The 24,427-nt window shown below is 38.8% G+C and overlaps 2 protein-coding genes across 2 annotated transcripts in view; one reads left to right on the forward strand and one right to left on the reverse strand.

Annotated features, from left to right (window-relative positions):
* The window catches only part of WWTR1 (WW domain containing transcription regulator 1), a 42,019-nt gene extending 26,221 nt beyond the window's left edge, over positions 1-15,798 (forward strand). Inside the window, exons 3-6 of the mRNA XM_063408570.1 lie at positions 5,428-5,612; positions 10,226-10,359; positions 10,912-11,024; positions 12,069-15,798. Coding sequence (XP_063264640.1) covers positions 5,428-5,612; positions 10,226-10,359; positions 10,912-11,024; positions 12,069-12,253 — 617 coding nt within the window. The 3' untranslated portion in view covers positions 12,254-15,798. The remainder of the gene's footprint in view (positions 1-5,427; positions 5,613-10,225; positions 10,360-10,911; positions 11,025-12,068) is intronic.
* A 2,550-nt stretch (positions 15,799-18,348) lies between these two features.
* On the reverse strand, positions 18,349-24,326 carry TM4SF4 (transmembrane 4 L six family member 4). Its single transcript, XM_063408571.1, has 5 exons — positions 24,057-24,326; positions 23,724-23,813; positions 21,473-21,606; positions 18,759-18,948; positions 18,349-18,534 (listed from the first exon to the last, which is right to left on the reverse strand). The coding sequence occupies exons 1-5, from the start codon at positions 24,228-24,230 to the stop codon at positions 18,517-18,519; spliced, it is 606 nt and encodes a 201-aa protein (XP_063264641.1). The 5' UTR covers positions 24,231-24,326; the 3' UTR covers positions 18,349-18,516.
* Positions 24,327-24,427: the final 101 nt, after the last annotated feature.

Genomic DNA, 24,427 nt, shown 5'->3' on the forward strand with positions numbered 1-24,427 from the left:
GGAGTTCCTTTTGTAAGATTTTTTAAATTAAATGCTACTCGTTTTGTAGTGCCACATGTACTTTAGTTTGCTCTTGACATGTCCACTTTCACCTGATCAGATTACATGTAAATACTGACTATAAAAAAAAAAATGGCTCATCTCTGGTGGAAGCTGGTAATATTTGTCTCCATTTTATGAATCAACCAGTTCAGGCAGAAAACAATGGAAAACCTGATGTTACTTCATTTGGGTCAGTGTATGCACTGATCCTAGGAGTTCAACCACATTTACTTCTTGTATCAAACTCCAGGTGAAGAACTATTTGGTTGTTCTGTTTTTGTTTTTCCTTCTGAAGAAGAGAACCTTACCTCAGAAGGTGCTCTGTCAAGAGCCACAAGCAAGCATGACCCAAGTGGTACAAGCAGGATGGCTTTCACTATTACTTCACTGGTTCTCTAAGATGAAGGACATTGGGTATTAGAGATTAGAATTTTTTATTGTGAAGAGCCTCTGGTGGTTGTTGTTTAATACAAAATCATCCATGAATCTAAGAAGTTTAGCTTTCAGCTGTATTACTAGCGGTTTTTCAAAGGGGTCTGGACAACTGGAGTTATAGCACTTTACCTCTGCTTTCATTTTTTTTAACCAGCCAGGAAATCCAATCAATAAAACAATGCCAAAATCCTATCTAGGAACAATAAACTTATGAACCAAAGTTTCCGTATCCTGCCATGATAAAAGAGGTGTTAGCTACTATTGTTTAAGGATGATAAAAGGCAGTTTTGGTAACTATGTCAAAGCTAGTCTCTGGAGAACACAGAAACTCCCAAAGTGTTCAAAAATAGATGATACGTATTTTAGTGTTCACTAATGTCCAGGATTTTTCAAGTCTTGGTTTGCATTGGCTGGAAATTTGGCTAGAAATGTGTGAAACTGAGAGGAACTTCTTTTTGCCTCTCTGTAGTCCATACCCTCATACCACCTGCATGGTGGAAAGGCTTCCTGTTCCAGGTCATTTTTAATTACTGGATATCCTGAAAGAAGCAAACACAATTCATTTGTGGTCAGTGTGAATAATCTTGGCACCTACTTCTGATGATTACTTACAGGAGAGCTGAAAGCATTATAGAGGATTTGCACGTTCTGTGGGAATGAGAGTTTTGTGTTGCAGCTCTCAAAAGAATGAGGGAGTTTTGGTTATTTGCAATAAAAACCTCTAACAAGTGATTTATCAGGCAGATTTCAAATGGAGTAATTTATTTATGTTTAAGGATAATGGTTAATAGGTCCAGAATGTAATAGGAATCTACTTCAGTATCATGTAAATTAAATCAAAAGACACACACCTTTAAACCAACAACTGGCCATCTAGTAAATTTGACGTGTTAAAGGTTGATGTGTTCAAGAGAGATGTTGGCATTTTTTCAGATTCTAGTAATTTTTAATTTTGACACAAAGAAGTTCCTGTTGGTGTAAGCATTTCCCCTCAAGGGTAGTAATCCAAACATGTGCCAGTGCAAGAGTGGAGGGTCGTTTCCATAGTTTGAAAGTGAATGAAATGTAAAAGCTGAAGATTGCATGAAGCAAGAGTAAAAATAATTTATTAAATATTTTAAATCTAACAGTCATCAGTAATTAATTATTAGCATTAAAGCTGTCTCTCCACTCAAGCAGCCCCCATCATCACTTTTGGTTACTGATTTATTGTTAAAAGTGCTTGCAGAGTAAATCTCTAATCTTTTAAATAACTTCCTGCTAAATCATAGCTTTGATGTTGCACCTGCAGGTTGTTTGTATTGTTTATTTTAATCTTAAATCATTGAAGACAGGAAAGATTAGTTAAATGTGAATATCCCAGACCTTAACAGTTGAAACTGTTGAGAAATCTCTATATAGCTATTTTCAGCTCAGAAATCTGAATAAAGGAGTCTCTGTGCACTGGGATAGTGCAACTTTTTGCTTTAATACTTCACAGATTTTTGGAACAAAATGCACCAGAACTGAAAAGCAGCATTTTTTGCTGACCTTGTTAGAAGGCTAATGCTTCTTTCTGGGAAATAAATGAAACAAACAGCTCTTTGTTGACTGAAGTGGAGTGAGAAAAGGAGGGGAGCCCGGTCTTTTTTTCTTTACAGTGTCATGACTAAGTCAGAACTGTAGTATGGCTGGGTTAATTTTTTTTTTTAACCTGTGTAGACATTTGCTTTTCATCAGACTGTGTTGTATGAGACCTGGCACTGGCTAATTCATCTGAGTTTGGGTCTGGGCTGCCAATAAACAGAGCAAAAAGATCCACAGTTGCATCCAGACACTTCTGACACTTACATAATAAAAGTTGGTGCAATCAGTTCAATGCAAATGTCAAAAATTATTGACACTTGCATGTTTTGGCTTCTGCAACTAGAAGCGTCTCTTGTCCACAAAATAATCCTTGCCTAGTATATATCCAGCAAAGTCATCAACAGAAAGGTCTCCTACAATGTCAGAAAACCTAATTCACTAGGATATAAATATTAATTTAAAAGCAAACAAAAGCAATAAAAGATTATTTTCATTTTTCATCTAACTGGAAAAAGAAAACTACATAGGTCTAATTTGATGTAAACCAAATAGTTGTAATTCAGTGGACTGCAATGAAAACTGTGGTTGCATAGTTCAGGTTTGGAACTTAGCTCCATATTTTTTCTTGCTTTCATTTGGGCTGGATATTTGTCTAATGGCTGCTTATTAAAAGACTTACTTCATTTTGCAAAATAAATTTGGTTTTCCTCAAGAGAACTGAATTCAAGACCTCCCTGAGTCTGTCTGCTGTAATGATGAATACTTTTCCTCTCTTATGTTAGACCCAGTCTCCTTTACTGCAGGGTGGTAGATTTGAACTTTCGAATATTTCTTTTCTTTGCCCAACTTTAGAAATGTTGCACTGGAGTCCCAGACCCTGCCTAGTGAATTGAAGCTTACTGAAGACCATTTGTTTGTCTTCAGTAACTTTTTGACCTCTCAAAAGCAGCGTGATGGTCCCAAGGCTCCGCAGAGCTCTGGCTGAGAGGAGCTGTCAAGGGCCCCTGGTGTGTCTGATGGTGTCAGTGTACTGGGAGTGGGGTCTGTGTTGGGCAGTCTAGCTGGAATGTGAACTGTGGGTTTTTCTTTTTTAAATCCAAACTCCATTATGTTACTCATACCATTCAAATACAAATTCAGAACTGAAATATAAATTAAAGCAGGCATTACTAAAACATCATAAATAGCACAACAGATGTGCCATATGATTATATCACAAGGAACAGAGATTTGTAGAATGTCATTATTTGTTAAGTTGCTCACTGGGTCTGACAGGAGACTTTCCTTTCACTAGGCTTGTTTGGACTATTAGTGACAAAGAGTTATCAGCTGATACCAACTCACTTTTACTGCCTGTGTTCAGTTCTGGTTCAGTTGAGCAGTTCCAGGAAAAGCACTTAGGTAAAATATTTTTCACAAACTAAGCTCAAGTATATACCACAAGGGTAATTTGTCCATTGTTGGGATTCTTTTTATTCTACCGGTGTATTTAAAGATTCACTATTAATTTGAAGCCTAGACAATATCAGATCTATCAAGCATGCATAAAAGTGTTCCAGATACAATATTTTTCTGTTTTCTTATGCATTGTAACTCTTCCCTTAAGACAAGCAACTTCGTTTATTCTGGTTTTTTTTCCTTGTTGTTTGAAAAACGGACACAGTGAAAATTAGTAAATCAGTAAGAAGTCTTAGCCCTGAAACAATTGTATCACACTTGGCCACACCTCTTTTGAAGAGACTGGTGTTCTGCCTGGGTGCTGGGGTTTGCCCAAGTAGGTGGGGTTGCAGGACAAAGCCTGCCTGACATTACCTATAGTGTTGCATATGAAATTGTATGAAGATCTAGCACAGGTCTGATAGAATCAGAATCATCAAACCATTTAGGTTGGAAAAGCCCTCAAAGATAATTGAGTCTAACCATTAACCCAGCACTGCCAAGGCCACCACTGACCCATGTCCTCAAGTGCTACAACCATACAGCTTTAAATCCCTCAAGGGATGGGACCCTACCACTGTCCTGAGCAGCCTGTGCCAGAGCTGGACAAACCTTTTGGCAAAGAAATTTTTCCTAATCTCCAATCTAAACCTCCCGGTGGGATGACACACTGGCATCAATCTGTGCAGTACTCTCCAGAACACCTGGTTCTGGAAACGAGTTGCAAAGACAGTTTGGATGTGCCTGCATGCTTTCCACAGCCCAGAAGGATTTATTAGTGTGGGCTTTGCACCACCTACAGGTGATAAAGCCGCCCTTAGATCCAGACTGACCCTGGAGATGGCCCAGGGCTAGTTCACACCTGGTCCATGGAGCTAGGCCTGATCTGCACGAGTGGTAAATCTAACCTGGGTCCTGAACAAACCACAGAGTTAAAATGTTGAAAATTCACCATGTTTCACTCCTGGCTTGTCTGGAGGATGTCAGTGCTGGATGCTATTCTAAGCACCATAGACAGGAAAAAAGGTGTCTTGGTAAGTCAGGAGTGATACCTGCTATCTGAGGTGACAGAGCATTCTATTAGCTTTGTGACATGTTGGCACCAGTGACATACAGAGAACTACACAGACTTGCAATTTCTTTCATAGCAGTTCTATGACTAAAAATGTCCATCTCACAGAGAATTCGGCTCTGATTTGTATTTTCTGAATTTGATCAGAAAAGATGATGCTGATTTGAGAAACATTAACAATCTAAGTGGCATTAACTAGCTCAGCAACTTCCTTCTGTCAGCAAGTGAAGGGATTTAGCTGGGTATAACTCAGGTTGGCTTACTAAAGGTCCTGCTTCTAACCCTGCCATCCATGATGTTCTTCCCCTGTCGACTTTGTGGATATCCTACCAAAGGCGAGGGATTGATGAGCCATGTCCTAACAGTAAAGATTTCAGTTGTTAATTGGCAAGTACTTCTGGTAATAACAATAATTTGTTGAGCTATTTATGGGTTTAGGGTTTTAAAAGGTTAAGAGTATTTTAACTTTTTTGTAGTAGTGGCCAAAACAATAATTGATTTAAATCCGTCAATAAAGAAAATGTTTAGATGAAATATTTCTACTAGCTTACTGCCTATTACAGGCACACATTTTTAGGAATTTTCCATTAAGAAAACCTTTCATGTTATTTACTAGTTTATTAGGTAAATATTTGAACATGCCAGGATAAATACTTGTTTTATTGTAAGTGTTCTTGTTTGATACGCTCAGAACATTAAAAAGCATTTATTAAGCCATTGTTAGTGCAGATCTTGCCAGATGGAGTAGTTCTCTCAGTCACTTGAAGTGTAGAAATTCTAATAATGCATTCCTGTAAGCAGCACGCTTCCTGGGCCCTGTGTTACCTGAAAATACAGTTGTTCCCCGGGTGCCATGAGGTCTTGTCTTTCCACAGTGATGAACGCCCAGCCCCAGCTGCCGCCCAGCGCAGCCCTGGCGCAGCAGAGCCGCCCCCCGCAGCCGCTGCTGGCCCTGCCTGGCGCGCTCAGCACGCAGCAGCAGCAGCAGAAGCTGAGGCTCCAGAGAATCCAGATGGAGAGAGAGCGAATTCGGATGCGTCAGGAGGAGTTACTGCGACAGGTAACACCAAAGATACTCTTACTTTCTTCAAGAGCTTTAGTTCAGTGCATCTAAATTTTTAACAAGCTCAGTTAGTAGCTCTGTTACTGTCAAGACTAGCTATGGTTTTACAGTAGGGTAACCAAAAAGCTAATATAGGCAGATCATTGCATTTTTTTTTTCTCAAAAGTAGCACTGAACAGAACATGGAATGGCCATCAGTCAGAAGTTACAGACCTGGTGTCTTTCTTACCACCTTTTTTTAATAGTCATGTAAGGGCCAAATTCTGTTCTCTGTCTGTCCGTAAGCATCAAGAGCAACACTGATTCATGTGCAGTTTAACTTGGTTTGCATAGGAGACTGTGTTCATACTTCACTGAAGGTAAAAGAAGATCATATGGAATTGTTCTTGACACCAGTACCTATTCTCTTAATCTACACCCTTTGCCATTTAGTTAAAATAAAATCACATTCACATCTTACATGAATACTTCTGATCTGAAGACTTTCCGAGTTGGTTATTTGTGGATGATTTGCTTATTGTTCTATGTCTTAAATTTCAGCTCTATGTAATGAATGTACAATGTCATATTATACAAAATAGATATGTAACTTTCTTTATAGTGCCTTGAGAAAATAAAGTTTTAAGAATTGTGTTTCATCTGTTACAGACAAGTCCACTACTGGTGTTGTGTTTGCATGGCATATTAATCAGATTCCTTAGTGGATAAAAAATGACCTGTTTCTCTTAGAAACAGCATGAAAGAAGTACACTTTATCAAAAAAATATCATTATTTGTTGCCTTGCAAATGCTGCACTTAACAGTTCTAAGTACCTTTAAAAATGACAGCTTTCACATGATTAAGGTGGTGGTCTCTGACATGGGCAGGGGTCTCAAGTCTTTTGTTTAGCTTCTCCTTTCCCATCAAGAGCTCATGATAGAGATGGATGTGAGAAGAGAGTGAGGATATCTGGTACGACCTTAGTCATGATTGTCATCGAGCTAACAACAAGTTTAGCTATTTTTACTCTCTTTGGCCCTATTTTTGATTCAAGACGAGCAAATTAGGCTTCAAAACAGTTGTGCCATTAACACAAGGGAGTTTTGCTGCTTTGCTGACTTTGAAACCGATACATTCACAGCACTCTGCAGCTGTGCCATACTCAGTCAAGACTCCCTTTTACTGTGCCCAGGATCACCCTGCCCCTGTGGGGTTTGCTGAAGCTCCACATTGCATGAAGCAGTACAGCATCCCTTTGCATTACTAAAGTTTTTGCAACTGGTGTAACTCTTAGGGAGGAAAGCAAGATGCAAAATCTCTTCTTCCTAACAGAATGTTGTGCACTTCCTTCCAGGAACCTCAGTATGCTGAACCCTGGCAGCTGAGGGCACAATGAACCCCTCGGGTCATCAGTGCTCAAGTACAGTTACTCCTGACCTGACCCTCCCTTGCTGTTTTTGCTTTTCTAGCGTAATCTGTCTAAGGGGAAAATGCTGAGTGTGTATGCTGCTGCTAGCAGCTGTGAGGAGGTGCAGAGTGTCTGAGTGAGAGGGTAAAGATTCTTTGGAGGGTCACAAACCTTTCAGCCCAGTAGCAGCTGCTGGCTCCCCACAGCCATTCCTGGCAGCAGCTGCTGGGGTGGAGCAGCATGCCCAGCTGGGAAGAGGTCATAGCTCTGGAAGCTCTTGGCTTGGGGAATTTCTTTCCTTCTTTGTCCTCCTCTTCATATAGTTGCTAGAACCCTAGATTGGGTACATGCAAGACGGGCAGCATTTCAGAAAACCAGTATGATAGCATCTATTTAAAGGTTTCCTTACTCGGTTTTGTCATTCTATAAGGAGTTAATTTTCTTTCATACTAATTTGGTTTTGCCAGCTTCCCAAAGGAAAAGAGAGAATCTGCTTGCTGCTTAAGAGCTTCTTGGAAATGGAAGTCCATAGAGGTAATGTCAGTCAGAAATCTCTGAAAGGTCCTGCTGAGAAGGTGCCCCAGCACTTCTTTGTGTGCACCGGGGCCATTATGCACTGTATGTGGAAAGGTACAAATAGTCCCCAAAAGGCAACACTTCTTTGAGGTTTCTTTCTGGTCCAGGGGCTCCTATTGCATGAATTCTCCACAGAAGGTTATAGGGGCTTGGAAGAGGCTGAAGAAGCAGTGGAGGAATATGCAGAGGCACATCTATCACTGTCTTGTCCTCATGGAGTAGGCCTTGCTACAACCTGAAGAGAAAAATTTGCTGCTGTGCTCCTTCCACTGCACAGACCTGACAAGGGTGTGATTTACTGGTGGCACAGGCAATGGCTACATCTCTTGCTTTGCACCCTAAGTATGAGGACTGGCAGAAGAGGAATTGCATCTACCAGCAATGTAAACCCACTATAAAAATGCTCTCACTCATCTCCCGCAGCTGGAAATGAGGGTTTGGCAACTAAGGATGGAACTCAGGTCAGTTCTGCCAAGGAGAGTTCTAGGAAACGTGACAAGAAATTTCTGGGCTTGTCTGGCATGCAGCTAAAAAACGGTTTACATTAGAACTGTGTTCTGAGGCAGTGAATCATTCAACTCACTGTAATTCTGTGAAGCTTTTAAAGTGTTTTGAAGGTAACCACTCGTGAAGTTTTTGACATGACTTTGTAATATCAGAATACTGTGGGGTTTTTTTGGTTTATTTTATTTTGTTACTTATTTTGAAAGTCTTCTTTGGGTTTATATATGTCATCATGCCAAGCAGATCATTAAGGGCATTTGGTCCTTTCTTAGCTGAATGCCAGAAATGGTCTCTGCTGGCCAGAGTGGAAGGACCCTCCTGCATTCAAAGACTGAGAGCTCCCTGCCATGGCTGAGACTCTAATATTGCTGCTTACAGGGCTGTGGGACATCTCTGCTAATTTTTGCCAGACTTTTATCCTAGGGTAGGAGATTTACAAATATTCTTCTTAAAAACCTTTTAGTCATGCTTAGAATAGAGAACAGGACAATAAGAACAGGACAATACCATACAACTTTGGACATTGTGTAGTTGATCCATTACTACTGACCATAGCTGTAATAATGTCAAAGGAGCAAAGGAATCTGACATCTGTAGCAGTACTAAAATTGCAATGTGACTTCTGAACAAATGACCTTCAGCAGAATATGTCATGTATGGCAGAGCCAGTGCTCTGTCTGCTTCCCCAGCCAAATCTGACTCCAGTATGCAAGAGTCTACTGTTCCACATTTTAGAAGTACACATGGAGTTAATATTACAAGCAACATGCAGTATGTTGAAATAAAGACATGGGGAGGTGAGCCATTCCCTAAGGGAGAGTAGATCAAGTAACTCTTTAATAAATATGGTGTTTCTTGTAACGAAGAAGAGACAGGAAGTTAGATTATGTAACTGATAGGCGGAGTTTTTCTTTAGGGTGCTGCAGGCTTTTCAGCTTAGAAATGATTTGTTTTGGAAGGCCTGTCTAAATCTCGTGTGGCTATAAATGTCATTCTTATATTTTAAAAAAGTACTGAAAATATCTGCATGTAGACAGCTAAAAAAGACAACTTCGCCTTCTCTGAGGTTTGTACATTTTCACAGACTCCAGCTGATTAAACTCTAATAGAAATGTCACCGTTAAAATTGTCACTTGACAAATTTAATCATAAACATAACCTATCATACATAAGCTATTAAGAATCATAAGAATGTTCTTAACACTTGCTAAATACCAACATCATCTAAATCATAATTTATCAATAATATATTGATAGTTTTGTTATGAAGGAAACATCGTATTAATGGGCACCAATATGTGTTACATTATTCAGAAAGAGCCCAGACCACTCTTCCTCAATGAAAAAAATAATCGAAAACATAGTAAAACATCATATTCTACCCTTGAAAACTTGTTAATCCTTTCTGTACTTGGAAGACTGAATGATTGATTCAGAGGAGAGAAGTTTTCTACTAGAAGTTTTCTACTAGTTTTCTACTTTCTAAACTACTGGTTTAAATGAAATATTTACTTTGTTTCATTAAAAAAAATAAATTGAGTAAATTATGGTAAAAACAGATACAGCTATATTATTTTTAAGTCTTAGGATTTTTGTTGAGAACATCCCAATGGAATCAGACAACCTCTATATAGAACTCTGTACCACTAGATGTCATGGGTGTTTCACAGAAATAATGCTGGAAGAATTTATCCTTCAGGAAGAGTTGCAAAATAAGTCCCTTTGGCTCTGATTGCTTGTTTGTCATCCTGCAGATAGCAGACATGAGACAGGTCATTAGGCAAATGCTTATTATTAGGCAGAGTATTCATTCTAAAGATTATTGGATCACAGTCTTGGTTCCCGTGGTTTTCTTGTAACATGTTAAGTACTTCATAGTTGCTGAATTACAGGCCTGGCTTCCAGACATGGTAGAACTGACAGCTAGATTCTGTGGTGCTTTAAGCCAGCACAGGTGGGTATGAGAGACACTGTCTGTCTACATCAAGATTTTCTTCATATCAGTGTAAACTAATACTCATCAGTGACATCACTCAGAATTACTTTCCTTCTGTGTATATGTTACGTGTTCACTTGTTACAAGACTATAGTATTTCAGAGCTGTTGGAATAACCCTTCCCATGTATTTATTTGTCTTTTCAGGAAGCTGCTCTTTGCAGACAACTTCCTATGGACTCAGAAAACATGGTCGCAGTTCAGACAGCTGTGAGCACCCCTGCCATGACACAGGACATGAGGCCTATTGCAAATAATGGATCTGATCCTTTCTTGAACAGGCAAGTTCATTCTTCTTCATTAGGCAATTGCTTCTGTTGCTTTTGCCAGACTGTTACAGCTGTCTCTCTAAAAGAGTCTCTATATTGTCTTCTTTTGTTTACTTACTGTAAACAGGGTGTGGCTGAGCATCTGATCTGAAATCTTTCCGTTTATGCTTCAAAAAGGAATCTTAGAAAAAGCAATAAATTGTAACAGGTGGTTTTAATTCTGTTGTTAGTGTATGTAGAAGACTAGGTAGAACAGGTACATTACCTAAGTATAAGTACACACAACTTTTTAGGCTGACAGAACTGATTTCAGCTATGGAGTTATATATACATGTGTGTGTTTCAAAATTTAAGAGTGGCCTCACTTCAATTACTTTGTTATTTGGGCTGGTGTGACCCCAAATATGATTTTGGCTAATCAGTGGCCATTAGTTGAAGATGAGGCTTAATGACTCAGTATCTATTTCTAATATGTAACCTACTGTGATCTCTTCCAACACTGTGCTCAGGAGCGTGTGTCTATCAGAGCACTTTACTGAGTCTTTTTCATGTTTCAATTTGCAGCGGGCCATACCACTCCAGGGAACAGAGTACAGACAGTGGCTTGGGATTAGGATGCTACAGTATACCAACAACACCTGAAGATTTCCTCAGCAACGTAGATGAGATGGATACAGGTAGAATACTGGGATTTCATTTAAAGTATAGTCCAATTAATAACTTTGTATTATGACTAATAATGTTTTATAATTGCATGACTGAATGATAATCTCTGCCTTTCCTATCCAAGAGAGCAGAATGAGATTGTGGGAGAAAATACTTAGAAGATGCTTAGTGCCCAGAAGGTTCTGAGCTTTAACTTAGATTCAGATTCTGCCCTTTTACTTCAGTCTGATATTAAACAGAATAAATAAAACCTGGAAAATGCCAGCCTTAATTTCTGTTTTCATACCATTTTCCACAGTAGGGGGAGTAAAAAGCTTGTTTTGCATTACATGTATAAATCAATACATTTTATAACTCTGGGAAATCAGTCTTGCTTCTAAGTCTCTTATATTGGCAAAGTTAGATTTGCCTTCAAACAGAATGTATTTAGCTAGCTTACATTTTGGTATGTATTCATTTTATGTTAGTGTCCTCATGGTGTTTAAAATACTGAAATAATTTACTAGGAAATTGAGGTTTTTTTCAGAGAATGAAATTCTCAGCACTTCCTTTTGAAGTCATCAGAAATTCAGTGTTATGCAGAAAATGAGAGATTTATCAGTTAAAGGTTTTCATGCTTGTTCTTATTAATTTATGAAAAAAGAGAGTAATATTACAGAAGTAAATTGCTGTAAAGCACTCTTTTCAGTTATTTCCTATGGAGAACATTGCCTCTGATGCAGTGATCAGGATGGAGGTGTACATGAGGTACACCAGACCAGGAAACAAACTCGAAACTGTCCTGCTTCCCAAGTGGAAGGCCAAAGCTGGATGCTTTGAGCACTGCTAGAAAGGACCTTTCATGCTTTTGAGATCAAAGCAAGGATGTGAAATGTATTCTTAGAAGAAAAGGTACTCTGCACCTAAATTCAGTTTTGAAATAACATCTGTGTTGAATAGGAGTGCTCACAAGTGCTTGTGGGAAAGGGGGGATCAATTTTTATGTCTGTTCTGTAGTTTTAAATTACCCACAATAAGAATTTGGTACTTCAAAAGTTCTTCTTTACTTTTTCTAGGAGAAACTGTAGCACAGACAACAATGAACATAAATCCACAACAAACACGTTTCCCTGACTTCCTCGACTGTCTTCCAGGGACAAACGTTGATCTTGGGACACTCGAGTCAGAAGACTTGATCCCTATTCTCAACGACGTGGAGTCAGTGCTTAACAAAAATGAGCCCTTCCTTACCTGGCTGTAATCAAGCAATGCTTATTGGGCCTACAGTGCAATTCAGATTTATTTTTCCTCTTGAGGTAGGCATAGAATATCTGAATATCCTCAAGAGACACAACATACTGCCTTATTGACTTTTGTTACATCATCTTTATGGTCAGTTTAATATCTGCCTGGACATTATTGATACAAATTTAAGTATAAAATACATATTTTAAGTATATATACATATATAATACATACATTGATATATATTTCTTAAAAAAAAAAAAAAACACACCACTTTACACATCTGTGTACTTTTTTATCTTTTCAAACCAGGCAGAAATGCTTCACTTTTAGGACAGAAAGTGGCTGATGCTTGTGCATATCCCTGACTGATCTCCTGGGTACTGATTGACATCACAGACCCTTTGTGAATCAGAAAAGCTAACTCCTAGGTCACTTGGTTCAGAAAAAGTGCAAAGCACATGAGAGCAGTTTTATTATTATGTTTATGACAATAGTATCAGAAGCTTTTTTAAAATCAACTTACTTAAGCCTTAAAAATCTTTTTTAGTTCTTAGTAACTAACTGTTCTGTATGGAATAAGTTCAAATCTGATCCATATCAAGCATAATAATTCCCATTATATATTTGTGAAGGCACAAACAATACTATATCAGGTTTTTTCAGTAAATTACTGTATAGTTTTCAGAAAATAATTACTTCCAACCTCAAAGTACCAGAATTGTTTAGCAACATTTTTCAACTACAATACTGTTACAAAATAAACCAGGCTGGTACTGACTGTTGCCTTTTAAAAACAAAGACGTGTTATAAACAAGCATTTTTTAAAAAATTTTAGATTTTTTTAGTTTATTATATTAAGCACTACAGTTTTGTAACTTAACAAACGAACAAGCAATTTTTTATATATATAAAATCTGTGGCAAGTATCTTAAGTGCAAAAATATTATTTTAAAATCAGTTCTGGAAAACGTGGCACAATATGTTAATGTCATACATAGGGGGAGTGGAACCTTCCTCATACTGTTTTCAGTGATGTTTTTAACTGACAATGTTAAAATACATGTAGTTGTATACATGAAAAAAACCCAGGAACTTTATTAGGGCACTGCCAAAGCAGCATTGGGACTCACCTGGTAAAGCTGCTTAGTTTTTATGTCTTTCACTTACCATAACTGGTGCACAGGATACAAGGCATGTGCTGTGTGTTTTTACCTGTCACATATCCTATAAAACTTCCTTATCAGAGGTTTGGGAACCTCTGTAAAGACGTCAAGAACATTAAGCCTGCAGTTCCCCTGAAATGCAAATGAAGTTCTGAATATTCTTAAATGTTTTGAAATTATCTTATTTATAATTAATGGATTTAAGCATTTTGTATTGAAAAGTAGGTAATTTTATGAACGGGGTACAACTTTCCTTTAAGCTTAATCCAGTCTATGTAAAGAGAAGAAGAGATGTAGCATTAAGTGTAAATGTGTGTTTGCCAGGTCTGATAACACTTAACAAGATCTTACTGATGCGATGGAATATTGACCCCTAAAGACTTTTTTCCATCTGGTTGGGTGAAGGTAGGTGAAAAGGTCAGTGATGAAGTGGTGGGAATACAAAGTAGATTTGGAAGACAAATGATGAGGTAATAAATGTAGATCCTTGCTGGGAAGGATGGCTGCAGACAGGGATACAGAGCAAATGAATCTCCAGTGTTCAGTGAAAAACATAACAGAAGCACTCAATACAGTAAATGACCGTGTCCATGATGAACTGCTAAGTGTACATGGTGTCACAGGATGGCAAATAAAAAGCACACACACTGAAATTTTGGAAAAAGAGATGTCAGGCAAAGACCTACAATTGTGAAGTTTTATTACATAGTAAAAAGTAGCTTTTTTAAATTTGGGAGTTTTTTTAATGGAAAAAGAAATGTAACAGCAGAGTTGTGTCTGCACAGAATTTAATCGCTGAATGGGCATTGTATTTCTTTTATTCTTTTGAGGGATTATTAGTTGGGTTTTTTTATTTTTGCTAGTTTTGCTAACTGTTGAGATAGCATAAATTTCTTTTCAATGAACAGGGGACCGTGCAGGCTGACCAATATTACTGTAATTAGTTTTAATCTCTCTCTTTTAAGGATTTCTTCTGCTTGTCAGCCTAAATGAAAAACAGATGGTCCTAAGGCTTTGTTCTTTAGTGCCATGACTGATTTCTGGCCGACCTTCAAGGCCATATCACCAGCACTGCTCAGCTGGCATAAGGAGCCAACAGCCATTGGAGCTGGAATGACCCACAGCAGCTGTGGACCTGACTGCTGGTGTGATCCAGGTGATAGTGCCCATCAACAGGTTGTGTTTAGAGAATGCAGTTTGTTTCTTTGCTAGTAACTCTGCACCATTGAACATCTAAGTTTGTCATAACAGAAGATATTCTGAGCAGGTCGGGCTCACAGCAGCTCTGAGTTGGCTGGTGCTGATTCCTGCCCAGCTACGTGCATTGTTGTCAGCCAAGGCTGGTTCTTTGTACAAGGAAAACTAATGCAACTTTCTAGTGACATCACATCAGGTATTTATCAGAATTGTGAAGCTGCAAGTTTGATTCCTTTTTTATTTGTGTTTCTGATGGTTGAGTGTCTTGGTGCAAAGCTTAAAAGGGTAAAGCAATCAAAAACTGTGTTTCTGTGTTACTTCTGTAGTAAACCAGCAGCAGATCTGAAACAGGAGGGTGCTGTGTGGAGCAGTACTTCAGGTTGAAATAGCTGCCAGAATCTTGGGTTAGATCTTTACTTAGTCATGAAACAAATCTCAGTTGAATTAAAAGTGATTCTTTACACCATCATCTTTTAATTTTTGTAACGGAGATGATGTGTCTGATGAAGTGCGATGACAATAAAATCTGTTTTTCAAAGTTAACTTTTTAAAAAAGTTTCTGGCTTTAAAGACTTATGGCAGAACTTTTCAGCATTCAAAGCATATGTAATATGAAAATAAATTTATTGTTGACAATATTTCACTGTACCATTTCAGGTTTTTAGCATTTATGTACTAAATTGTACACTACCTACTTGCAGTATAAGTATAACCAATGTGCAAGGGGGACAATTTTGCTGTGACCATCCCTGAGGGGGCATATGTAAGCCTTGGTGATCCAGAAGTAATGGGATGTGATTAATTACAGTTTGTATTCTGGTAATACCGTTAGAATGTAACTTGGGAAGGGATTGGGTTTGACGTTTTGTCAACAAATGCTGTTTGGGGGAAGGGAAGGATTTAAATCTATATTTTAATTACAGAAAAATGTGGGTGGTTGTCCAAATAAACTTGTTTCCTAATACACACTTCCATGTACATGCTAGTTCTTTAATGATTTTATTTACTTTTTAAAATTTTTTATATGGCTTGTCTGAGCATTTGTTTTTAATTTTTAGTACCTTGCAATAGATTGTATTAGAGGCAATGAGATCAAACTGTTGTATCCTGAGTTTGATTCTGTTTTGGTTTTTTTAAAAATTATTTCTTTGATCTTTTACATGAAGAATATAAATGAACTTGAAAGCTCTTGGATGCATATTGGTTGTTTAAAATAATTTCTTTAGGGGAGGGAGTGGGTTTGAGGGTTTTAGCATGGGCTTCCCAGGAACTGTAAAACTGCTTAGAAGAAAGGTGTGGACACACTATTCCGTGAAAAAGGCATACATTTTGAATTAAAATACTCAGTTTTATATTTAATTTATATATACAATTATTCATATATGTATTTACATATTCAACATGTATATTCAATTCAATATTCGTTTGAATTAAAATATGGGGCAAAGACCCTACCCGTATCAGTGTAATGGAAGAAGTCAGCCTTCCCACCCTCTGACAGCTGGAATGGCTCCAGAGTTTGACGTTTTCCTTGTAGCTGGTTACACTATGAGTAATGTACAATCCATGAAGAGGGAAGCTAAAGTTGAACTGGAGACAGGTGATGAACATTCAAGTCTGGAATGATGTGAGAAAACATCCCTTGTTCTGGGCCGAGCAAATTTTTTTTCAACATTGTATATGTTACTTCCTTCCTTTAGAGATGAACCTTTTGCAAAGAGTCTCCAGTTAATGCATAGTTCCCTGAAAGATGACACTGTTCTGTGGCTAACATAGCTTTTTCTGCAGTCTATTTATTGAAGACAGTCAAAAAAGAGAACTAACTGTATATAGTTCAGCTGTGCAGGGGCTGAACCAGTTTTGTCCCACTGGAGTGCATGGGCTCAAAATCACATGTGCACACTCCACATATTGTAATCTGAGCTGTTAAATAACCAATGTATATCCTTTTATCATGGCTCTCAGCTAAAACAGTGCCATGCAATGTCAAAGTTGCTGTGCTCTCAGTACTCTGGTTACCCAGCAGCCAATATTTATGGGTGAATAATGAAGCTTCAGCCAGCATGGGTATTTCTGAGTTACAAATACTTACAATACTTAGTTACAAATACTAATATTCTTTCTTTTGGCTACTATTATTTTTGCATCTGTATTCGTGTATGATGATATTTCTACACACTCTAACACAGTGTGGTCTTTCACTTGGTCAGGGTTCCTGAGGTCTGTCAACATTTTCAGTTATCTCTGTTTGTGTCTTCTTTCTTACCGTCATCTTTCCATCCCTTCCTAGCCCTGCACTCTCTTTATCTGTGCCTTCTTTTCCAGAATTAACACTGGCTTTTTACATCGTTCTCTGTTACAAGGATCTACGATTAGTCCCTTACTGAGTAAAAACACAGAACAATCTCCAGTTACTGCAGAATTGACACTACAGGTGTGTGATTAGCTTGAAATTAAATGCTAGGGGAGAGCCTCAGATGTGAGCTTTAACTGAATAGATTTGGGAACACCATTGTTGGCACTTCAAAGTGTGAGTTCAGCTGGGCTACTGGTTCTGGCTCTTTTACCCATTTTCAGTACAGCTGAAGGCCAAGGTGTGAATGCAGCCTGGATCACAAGATGAAATGTGTGCACCTTGTGTCAGTATCTGCTATTTATTAGCTCATGTTAGAAAGCCATCATGTAGCTGGGTGTCTGTTAGAAGCAGTAGGTCATTGATTTTGGCTTTAGTTATCACAGCTCGCTGCCTGTTATTTCTTATCCCATCTCCCCCAAAGATTAATGTACTCTGTTTATTGATATATCAAAGCTGTATGCTATACAGTTACCCATCCCTTTGCTGGCCACTGATGAGAAACATTCCTTGTTCCCAAAGGCTTCATATAAATCAAACAAGAAAAATGCAAGATGAGGTGCAGGACAGCTGCTCACCACAGATGAAAGGATAGATGTGAGACAGTGCACAGTGTGTGTAGAAATAAAGGGTACTCTCAAATTCCTGGGCAATCCAGTAGAACAGGTGGGACAGACAGCTGTTTCTGAAGAGGTTTTTTTTTCCATTTATCATCTTGTACAACATGATTCTCAGTACCTGTATCAAACTGTTTAACATTTCTGCATGTTGCTTAAGAGCTTTCAGTGCTTTTAAGTATGTCTAGATTCTTCAGGTATCTCCTAGTGTAAATACACAGTACATGAAATACATTTTCTGAAAGCACAGACCACAGAAATATTATCTCAGGAGGAAAATTTTAAGGAACAGATATGGCCAATATTAAGAAGTGTTGAGACATCCAACCTGGCAAGCTAGTTTGTGAAAATTTGTTTCACAGTTTTTTAAAAGAAGCATATTGGTTGATTTGAATCCCTCAAATGTCTCCAACCCCTCTTATTTTCTCCTTGATTCCTTTGGAAAGTAGATTTTTCTTTTAAAGTTTTGAAAGTTCATTCTAAAAGGTATTTTTGCCTTTGAGCTACCTCTCTATTGTCTTCCCTATCTCTTTCATAGCACTGTGCTAAATACAGCTAAATTGAACTTCTGCAAAAAGATTAATAAACAGCATTTGCACTCATGTATAGATTAGAAGCTTTGAGGAGTTCGAAGCTACCTAATTGACCTGAATAAAAATTGTAACCCCAATTTATGTTTTGCTTGAGAATATCCTTTTTTTTAAATGGAAGCTGTTCTACAAAAATAAATATGAACTTGAGAATTGTATTTCACTTATTTTATTCCATGATGAGGGATTTCAGGAAGGCTGGAAAGGGAGTCAGGGCTTTATAACACTGGTGGGAGGAAAAGCCCTTCATTCTCACCTTCTTAGCCAGAGCCAGTGCATCTGAGGGCTGCTTTGTGGAGTGGCTGCAGAGGGGATCCTCCCAGGGTGAGGAGAGTTGTCTGCAATATTCCTGTTCATTAGACAGTTCCATCTCCCTGGAGGAATAAGAACATGGAGGTAATTTCCTGGCTATGGTTGCTGTGATTTTCAAAGGTCTGTATTATTTCCTAATGGCAATAGTGTAAGGTTTTGGCGGTATGTTAAAAACATGATCATGGAGCTGAAGGAAGGCCAGTTTAGTTTCTCCAGCTGTCAGCTAGAGGTGTGCATGTAACTCATCAGTACACAAAGTAACAAAGCAGAGTCATCAGTTGCTCACCCCACAACATCCGCAGCCTTTGCAGTCCCCACAGAGGGTTCCAAACAGGCCATTCACCATCTGAATGCCACAGAGCACTCCCTGGATCCCGCTCATGACCAGCAGCAAGGAGAAGAGGGTCAGGTGCCACGGCACAATATTCTCAGGTGAATTACACAGGTCCCACAATGCATGGTCAGCAAGGTAATCACTACAAGAAAACAAAATCGTTAAGAAGAAAACCCTATCAGCTCACAAAAGGAGGTCTCTCACCACTGAGAGGTTGTTACTGCTGTGATATGGCCGAGGTTATGTTCTCACTTGGGTAAAAATTTCCATTGTCACACTGGTGCTACTCATCTAGAAACAGGCTTCAGTTTAGTTTCTAGGTAAGTTGTAGCAAGTGATTTGAAAAAAAAAAAAAAGACATCAGAAGGGAGCAATGGGAGACAAGTGTGATACAACTGAACTATTTTTAGTGTTTTGGAAAGAAAAGATCTTAGCCAAGCATGTGCGAAATGAGTTTTATCTGTTTCAGTGTTTTGTCAGGGGCATTTTTGCTGCTTTTACTTGATTACAGTATTTGGGGGGGCGGACAGGACACGACGACAGCTGTGATCAGGGCATGTATTCCAGTATTCCAAAGTACAGTTGGGAACAAGGAAATACATTGTAATCAAAACAAATAATGAAATTATGCAAGTCACTTCTTGCCCACTGAGCTGAAAATAACACCTTTTGTTGTTCTAAATGCCTCATCTAAAGTAAAGGTAATAAATTCCATAATTTTTGCCTTCACATTTTAGTTAAATTGTAAACTGCTTAACCACTGGCTATACTTCATCTGCATATTCTTAGTGCTGACTTGTTTGTGTTCTTGTCAAGTGATTTCTGGACTGCAACCAAAACTGTTTGAAACAGCATTTCCAAAGACGCTCAGAATGAGACCAAGGCAGTTGGTTTCTGGCCCTCACTGACCCATGAACAAATAATCCTCTACCTGTATACTTCTTGTTTTCTTTTTTTTTTTTATTTTGAACCTGAAGTATAATTTTTTTCTGTATATTATGTAAGAAATGCTGCCAGGTCACTCTTGACTGAGGTAGGCTGCATTAAAAGTTCTGAGGTAATGAGGAGTATACTGTAGCCCTTGCCATTCTGTTCTGATCACACCTGCTCTCCTCAGTAGCACATTGTGCCCTGTTGTTTGTTGAACTTGTCTTGACTTCAGCCAGAGCAGTGGGGTTGCTGGGGTTAAGTGATAAATATACATGCAGCAAACATGTTTGAGTTGCAGAGCATGAGGAACAAGGAGCTTCCAAATGCCACGGCCAAAATAAAATTATACATAGATCATATTTATTAATATTATATTATATATATTATAGTAGTAATAATTATTTGAATACCGTTAAATTTTAATATAATCATCGAATCACAGAATGGTTTGGGTAGGAAGGAGCCTGAAAGATCATCTCTTTCCAGTGCCCCTGCCATGGTCAGGGAGCCCTTCCACTGTCCCAGGTTGCTTCACACCCTGTCCAACCTGGCCTTGGACACTTCCAGGGATGGGCCATCCACAGCTTCTTTGGGCAGCCTGTGCCAGTGCCTCACCACCCTCACAAGGAAGATTTTTTCCCTAATATTTGATCTAAACCTACTCTTCACTGAAAGCCATTATCTTGTCCTATCACTACATGCTCTTATAAAAAGTCCCTCTCCATATTTCTTGTAGGCTCCCATCAGGTACTGGAAAGCCACAATCTGGTCATCCTGAAGCTGCTCTTCTTCAGGCTGAACAATCTCAGTTCTCACAGCTTTTCCTTATAGAAGAAGTGTTTCATCCCTCTGATCATCTTGGTAACTTCCTCCATCTATGTCATTAATGAAGCTATGAAATAACACCAGTCCCAGCAGGGATCCCTTAGGGACACCTCTTGTCACTGATGTCCATAAGGATCCTGAGCCACTGACCACCACGCTCTGGATGCCACCATCAAACCACTTTCTTCTCCATCTAACAGTTCACCCATTAAACCTATCTCTCTCCAATTTAGAGAGCAGGACACTGTGTGGGATTGTGTCCAGATAAATGACTTCTGTAGTCCTTCCATTATCCACTGATGGAATCACCCCATCATAGAAGGCCACTGAGTTGGTCAGGCAGGGTTTGCCAAATCACTTCCCTGTCCTCAGTGTGCATCATCAGACCTTCTAGGAGGAACTGTTCCATGATCTTTTCAGGCACAGAGGTGAGACTGACAGGTTGATGGTTCCCAGGGTCCTCCTTTCTACCCTTTTTAAAGATGGGTCTATTGTTTCATCTTTTCCAGCCACCTGGGGCTCCACCTGGCTGCCAGGACTTTTCAAATACGGAGAGTGGCTTGGCAATTACATCAGCCAGTTCCTTCAGGACTCTGAGAAGTGTCTCAATGTGTCATTGCTATTCATCTAAATTGAATTTATCCCCATATGTTACTTATCATCCCAAGAATAACCTAGGAAGAGGCTGTGCATTTCTCTTTATTGGCCCCTCCAAAACTCAGTAGTTTTGATTGTACTTGCTATTCTTTATATCCCTGCTCTGGACCTTATGAATTACTGCTGTGTGCTGTAGGCACTTCTATAATTTAGACAAATGGTATCATTCCCATTTTCATACAATGGATTCAGAATTTGAATCATCTCACAAATTTAAAACATGTCTATCTTTTTTTCTGAGTGCCTTGTCTTACCCATCCTGGAAAGGGTAGGTCCAGTTTTCGCCATTGTTACATTTAGGGCCTTTGTTTATGGCTACTGCTGACAAAATAAAACAGTATCCAGCTCCCAGAACTCCAATGGCAGCAAATATTATAGAAGAGAACATCTGATGAAGAGAAAAATAAGGTTATTTTGGTTCTCATTCAAACAATTAAATGCACCTTTAATGTCAGTTAACGTTCCCTAAATTCAGCTGTTAATAGTCAAATAATCAGCACCTAAATAGCTGGAGTTTATTAGTTTTCATTGCAATAGTAAACGTGTGATGCATACCTGTACTGGTATTTTAAAGCTTTACGAGCATGGGCCCCATGTGCCTGAAGAGGGGAAGGCAGAGGCTGACAGCAGATGGCACTGCTCCCCTCTGGGGCCTCCTGTTCCGGGCTCTTGTTCCCCTCCAGCCAGATGGTTTTCTCAGGAGACTGCAAGCAAGACTGAAGTCTTGGACCACTTAAGGCATTTTTTAAAAAAATCTACAATATCCTTTACAGGTTATCGTTGGTATCTTGGTTATATTTGGACCAAATAATTGTAGTTCTCCTTCCCAAATCTCCCTTTAGGTTTCATATTGATATATTTTATCTCCTCATAGGTGCTTATTAATGTAAACTCTAGTAGTGAAATTGGACTGGATGGGAAAGTACACTTTTTTTTAATTATTACAGAATTTTCCATATATACTAATATGCAAGTAAATCATGCAAGAACTAATGCCCTGCTTGAATTCTGAAATACTTGTAGCCATAACAGTTTGTAGGTAGAGGTAGTGTCCGTTACTGGAATAAAGTGATACAGGTGAAGAAAAAACCCCCCATTACTTTCAAGTCATAGAATCATTTAAGTTGGAAACAACCTCTAATACCATCAAGTCCAATGTGAGTTTTGTTCAGACCTCATCACAAGACTCTTGTCTTGAGTTCTGGCATGGATTTATATGTTGATGTATTTCACAGGGCAAACTCAAAAATTATGCTTTTGCAGCAAACATCATAATAATGTATTTCAGCTAACATACAAGACCAAATTTGGTTCTCAGTCATGCTGATGTTAATAAGGCTTGTTTGACTCTTGTAGTACAGTGTACTTGGTACTCTTGACTGTATTAATACTCCCTGTCAGCTGCACTCTAACATGCCTGCCAGCAAAGGCTGCTTTGCAGGCAGCACCACACACGTGCAGGTTGGCTCCCCCTCCTCAGGGCTCGCTGTGGTCACTGTGTGTGACCATGCCCCTGGTCACCACCTGGCTGAGCAGCAGCAAAACTACGGCACTTGGGTACTTGTGGAGTGGTATGTGCTCTCTAAAACTCAACTAGTTTCTCTGCACTGCTTGCAGAAAATGGATCATGCAGTGTTGTAAAGAGAAACAGATGGCTCAATTTCCTCCTTCTCAAAGTTGAACCCGTTTTGTTGGTATTGCATGAAGACAGCATCAAAGACAGAATTTAGGGAAAGCTCTTTGGTCAACCTTGTAGGCATGAATCTTTCCCTATTTGTTTTTATCTCTCTTTTTTTTTTTCACTTGAAAATCTGTTCCTTTATTCAAAAACTGTAATGATCTATTTGATCCAAAGAATCTATTTTGAAAGGACATATTTTCCTACTAGAAATATTTTTTTTCTATTTAATTTTTTAACTAAAATGCTTGAGATACTTATTAGTGTCTGAAAGTATCTTTTGGAAACTTTTCTAGTGTGAAAGGAAGCTATAAATTCAAAGTAGAGCCTCATCCACACTACTTAAAATAGGAGGTTGGATTAGGTGACCTCCCGAGGTCTGTTTCTTCCTGAAATTTCCTGTGAATCTAATGAGATACAGACTCATTTTGTGGGCCTGCAATGAATTGGGAATGTAGTGTCTGACTGCCAGGGTAATTTTAAAAGCTGCCAACAAAAAATGGCTAAGGAGAGAACTGTTGTAATCTGCAAAACAAAGTGCAGATCTTTCAGCTACAAATTTTAATTGTGAGAGTAATTATAAGTATCTTGTGCTGCCGAAATCCAATAAGGCCATACTATTGTGGTACCTGTGGTAAAGTATCAGAGGTATAATACAATTTTTACATCCTGCTCTTTCCTCTTCTCAGCACTCAAACAAATGGCAGTGCTGTGTGCCCTACACTCAAGACAGCCTCTGTCTAGACTCACAATGACTGTGAGAGGAAAATTCATATATCAGTAACAATCTGGCTTTTACTTTTTTTGCCACGTTTCCTTTCACTTACCGCAAACCTCTTTCCACAGCTCCGATTACCACAGCATCCACAGCAATCATTATTCTGAAGGCCCAAAAACACCAGGGAAGGGAAAATCATCTACAAATAATAGAAATACGGTTTGAATTGGGATGAATTCAAGTTACATTTTCTTTTAAATATAATAATTCCATGGGGTTTTTTTTCCTTACAATTAGGTTAAGTTACTTATTGCCAAGCCTTTGGATGGCTTAAAACTTATTTGTTTATCAAAGAGGAATTTGCAGTTGGGAGAAAATTCAACAATGTAAGTCATGGCTGTGGGTAGGGGGAAGGTAGGAATGCCTGAATTTAGGTACTTACCAATACACCCGATCCCAAGATCCCTCCAAAGTACCAAACTTCATTTGTAATGTGTGCACTGTCATCAACCACTTTTCCTCCAGGGAAAAACAACAAAATGTTAGCAAGGGTGCAGAGCACGGCCAGGGGGATAAGAGTGCTTCCCAGGCATTTGGCACAGCCTCCTGTGCACATGCTTCTTTAAAGGAATTGCAAACACAATTGAAGACAAAATAAAATCTCTCAGATGTTCTCAGAACTGATTTATAAAAAGAAGCTTCTCGGTGTACTTTGCAAAATTCAGGTTTCTGTTGTGCTGTTAGAGGAGCTGAGTCTGTGGAATGCTTCTGTCAGTGTTCCTGCAGTCAATCCAAAATGCACTGTGCTGGTTT

The sequence above is a fragment of the Prinia subflava genome, chromosome 11 (genome assembly GCF_021018805.1).
Source record: "Prinia subflava isolate CZ2003 ecotype Zambia chromosome 11, Cam_Psub_1.2, whole genome shotgun sequence".
Taxonomy (NCBI): Eukaryota; Metazoa; Chordata; class Aves; order Passeriformes; family Cisticolidae; genus Prinia; species Prinia subflava.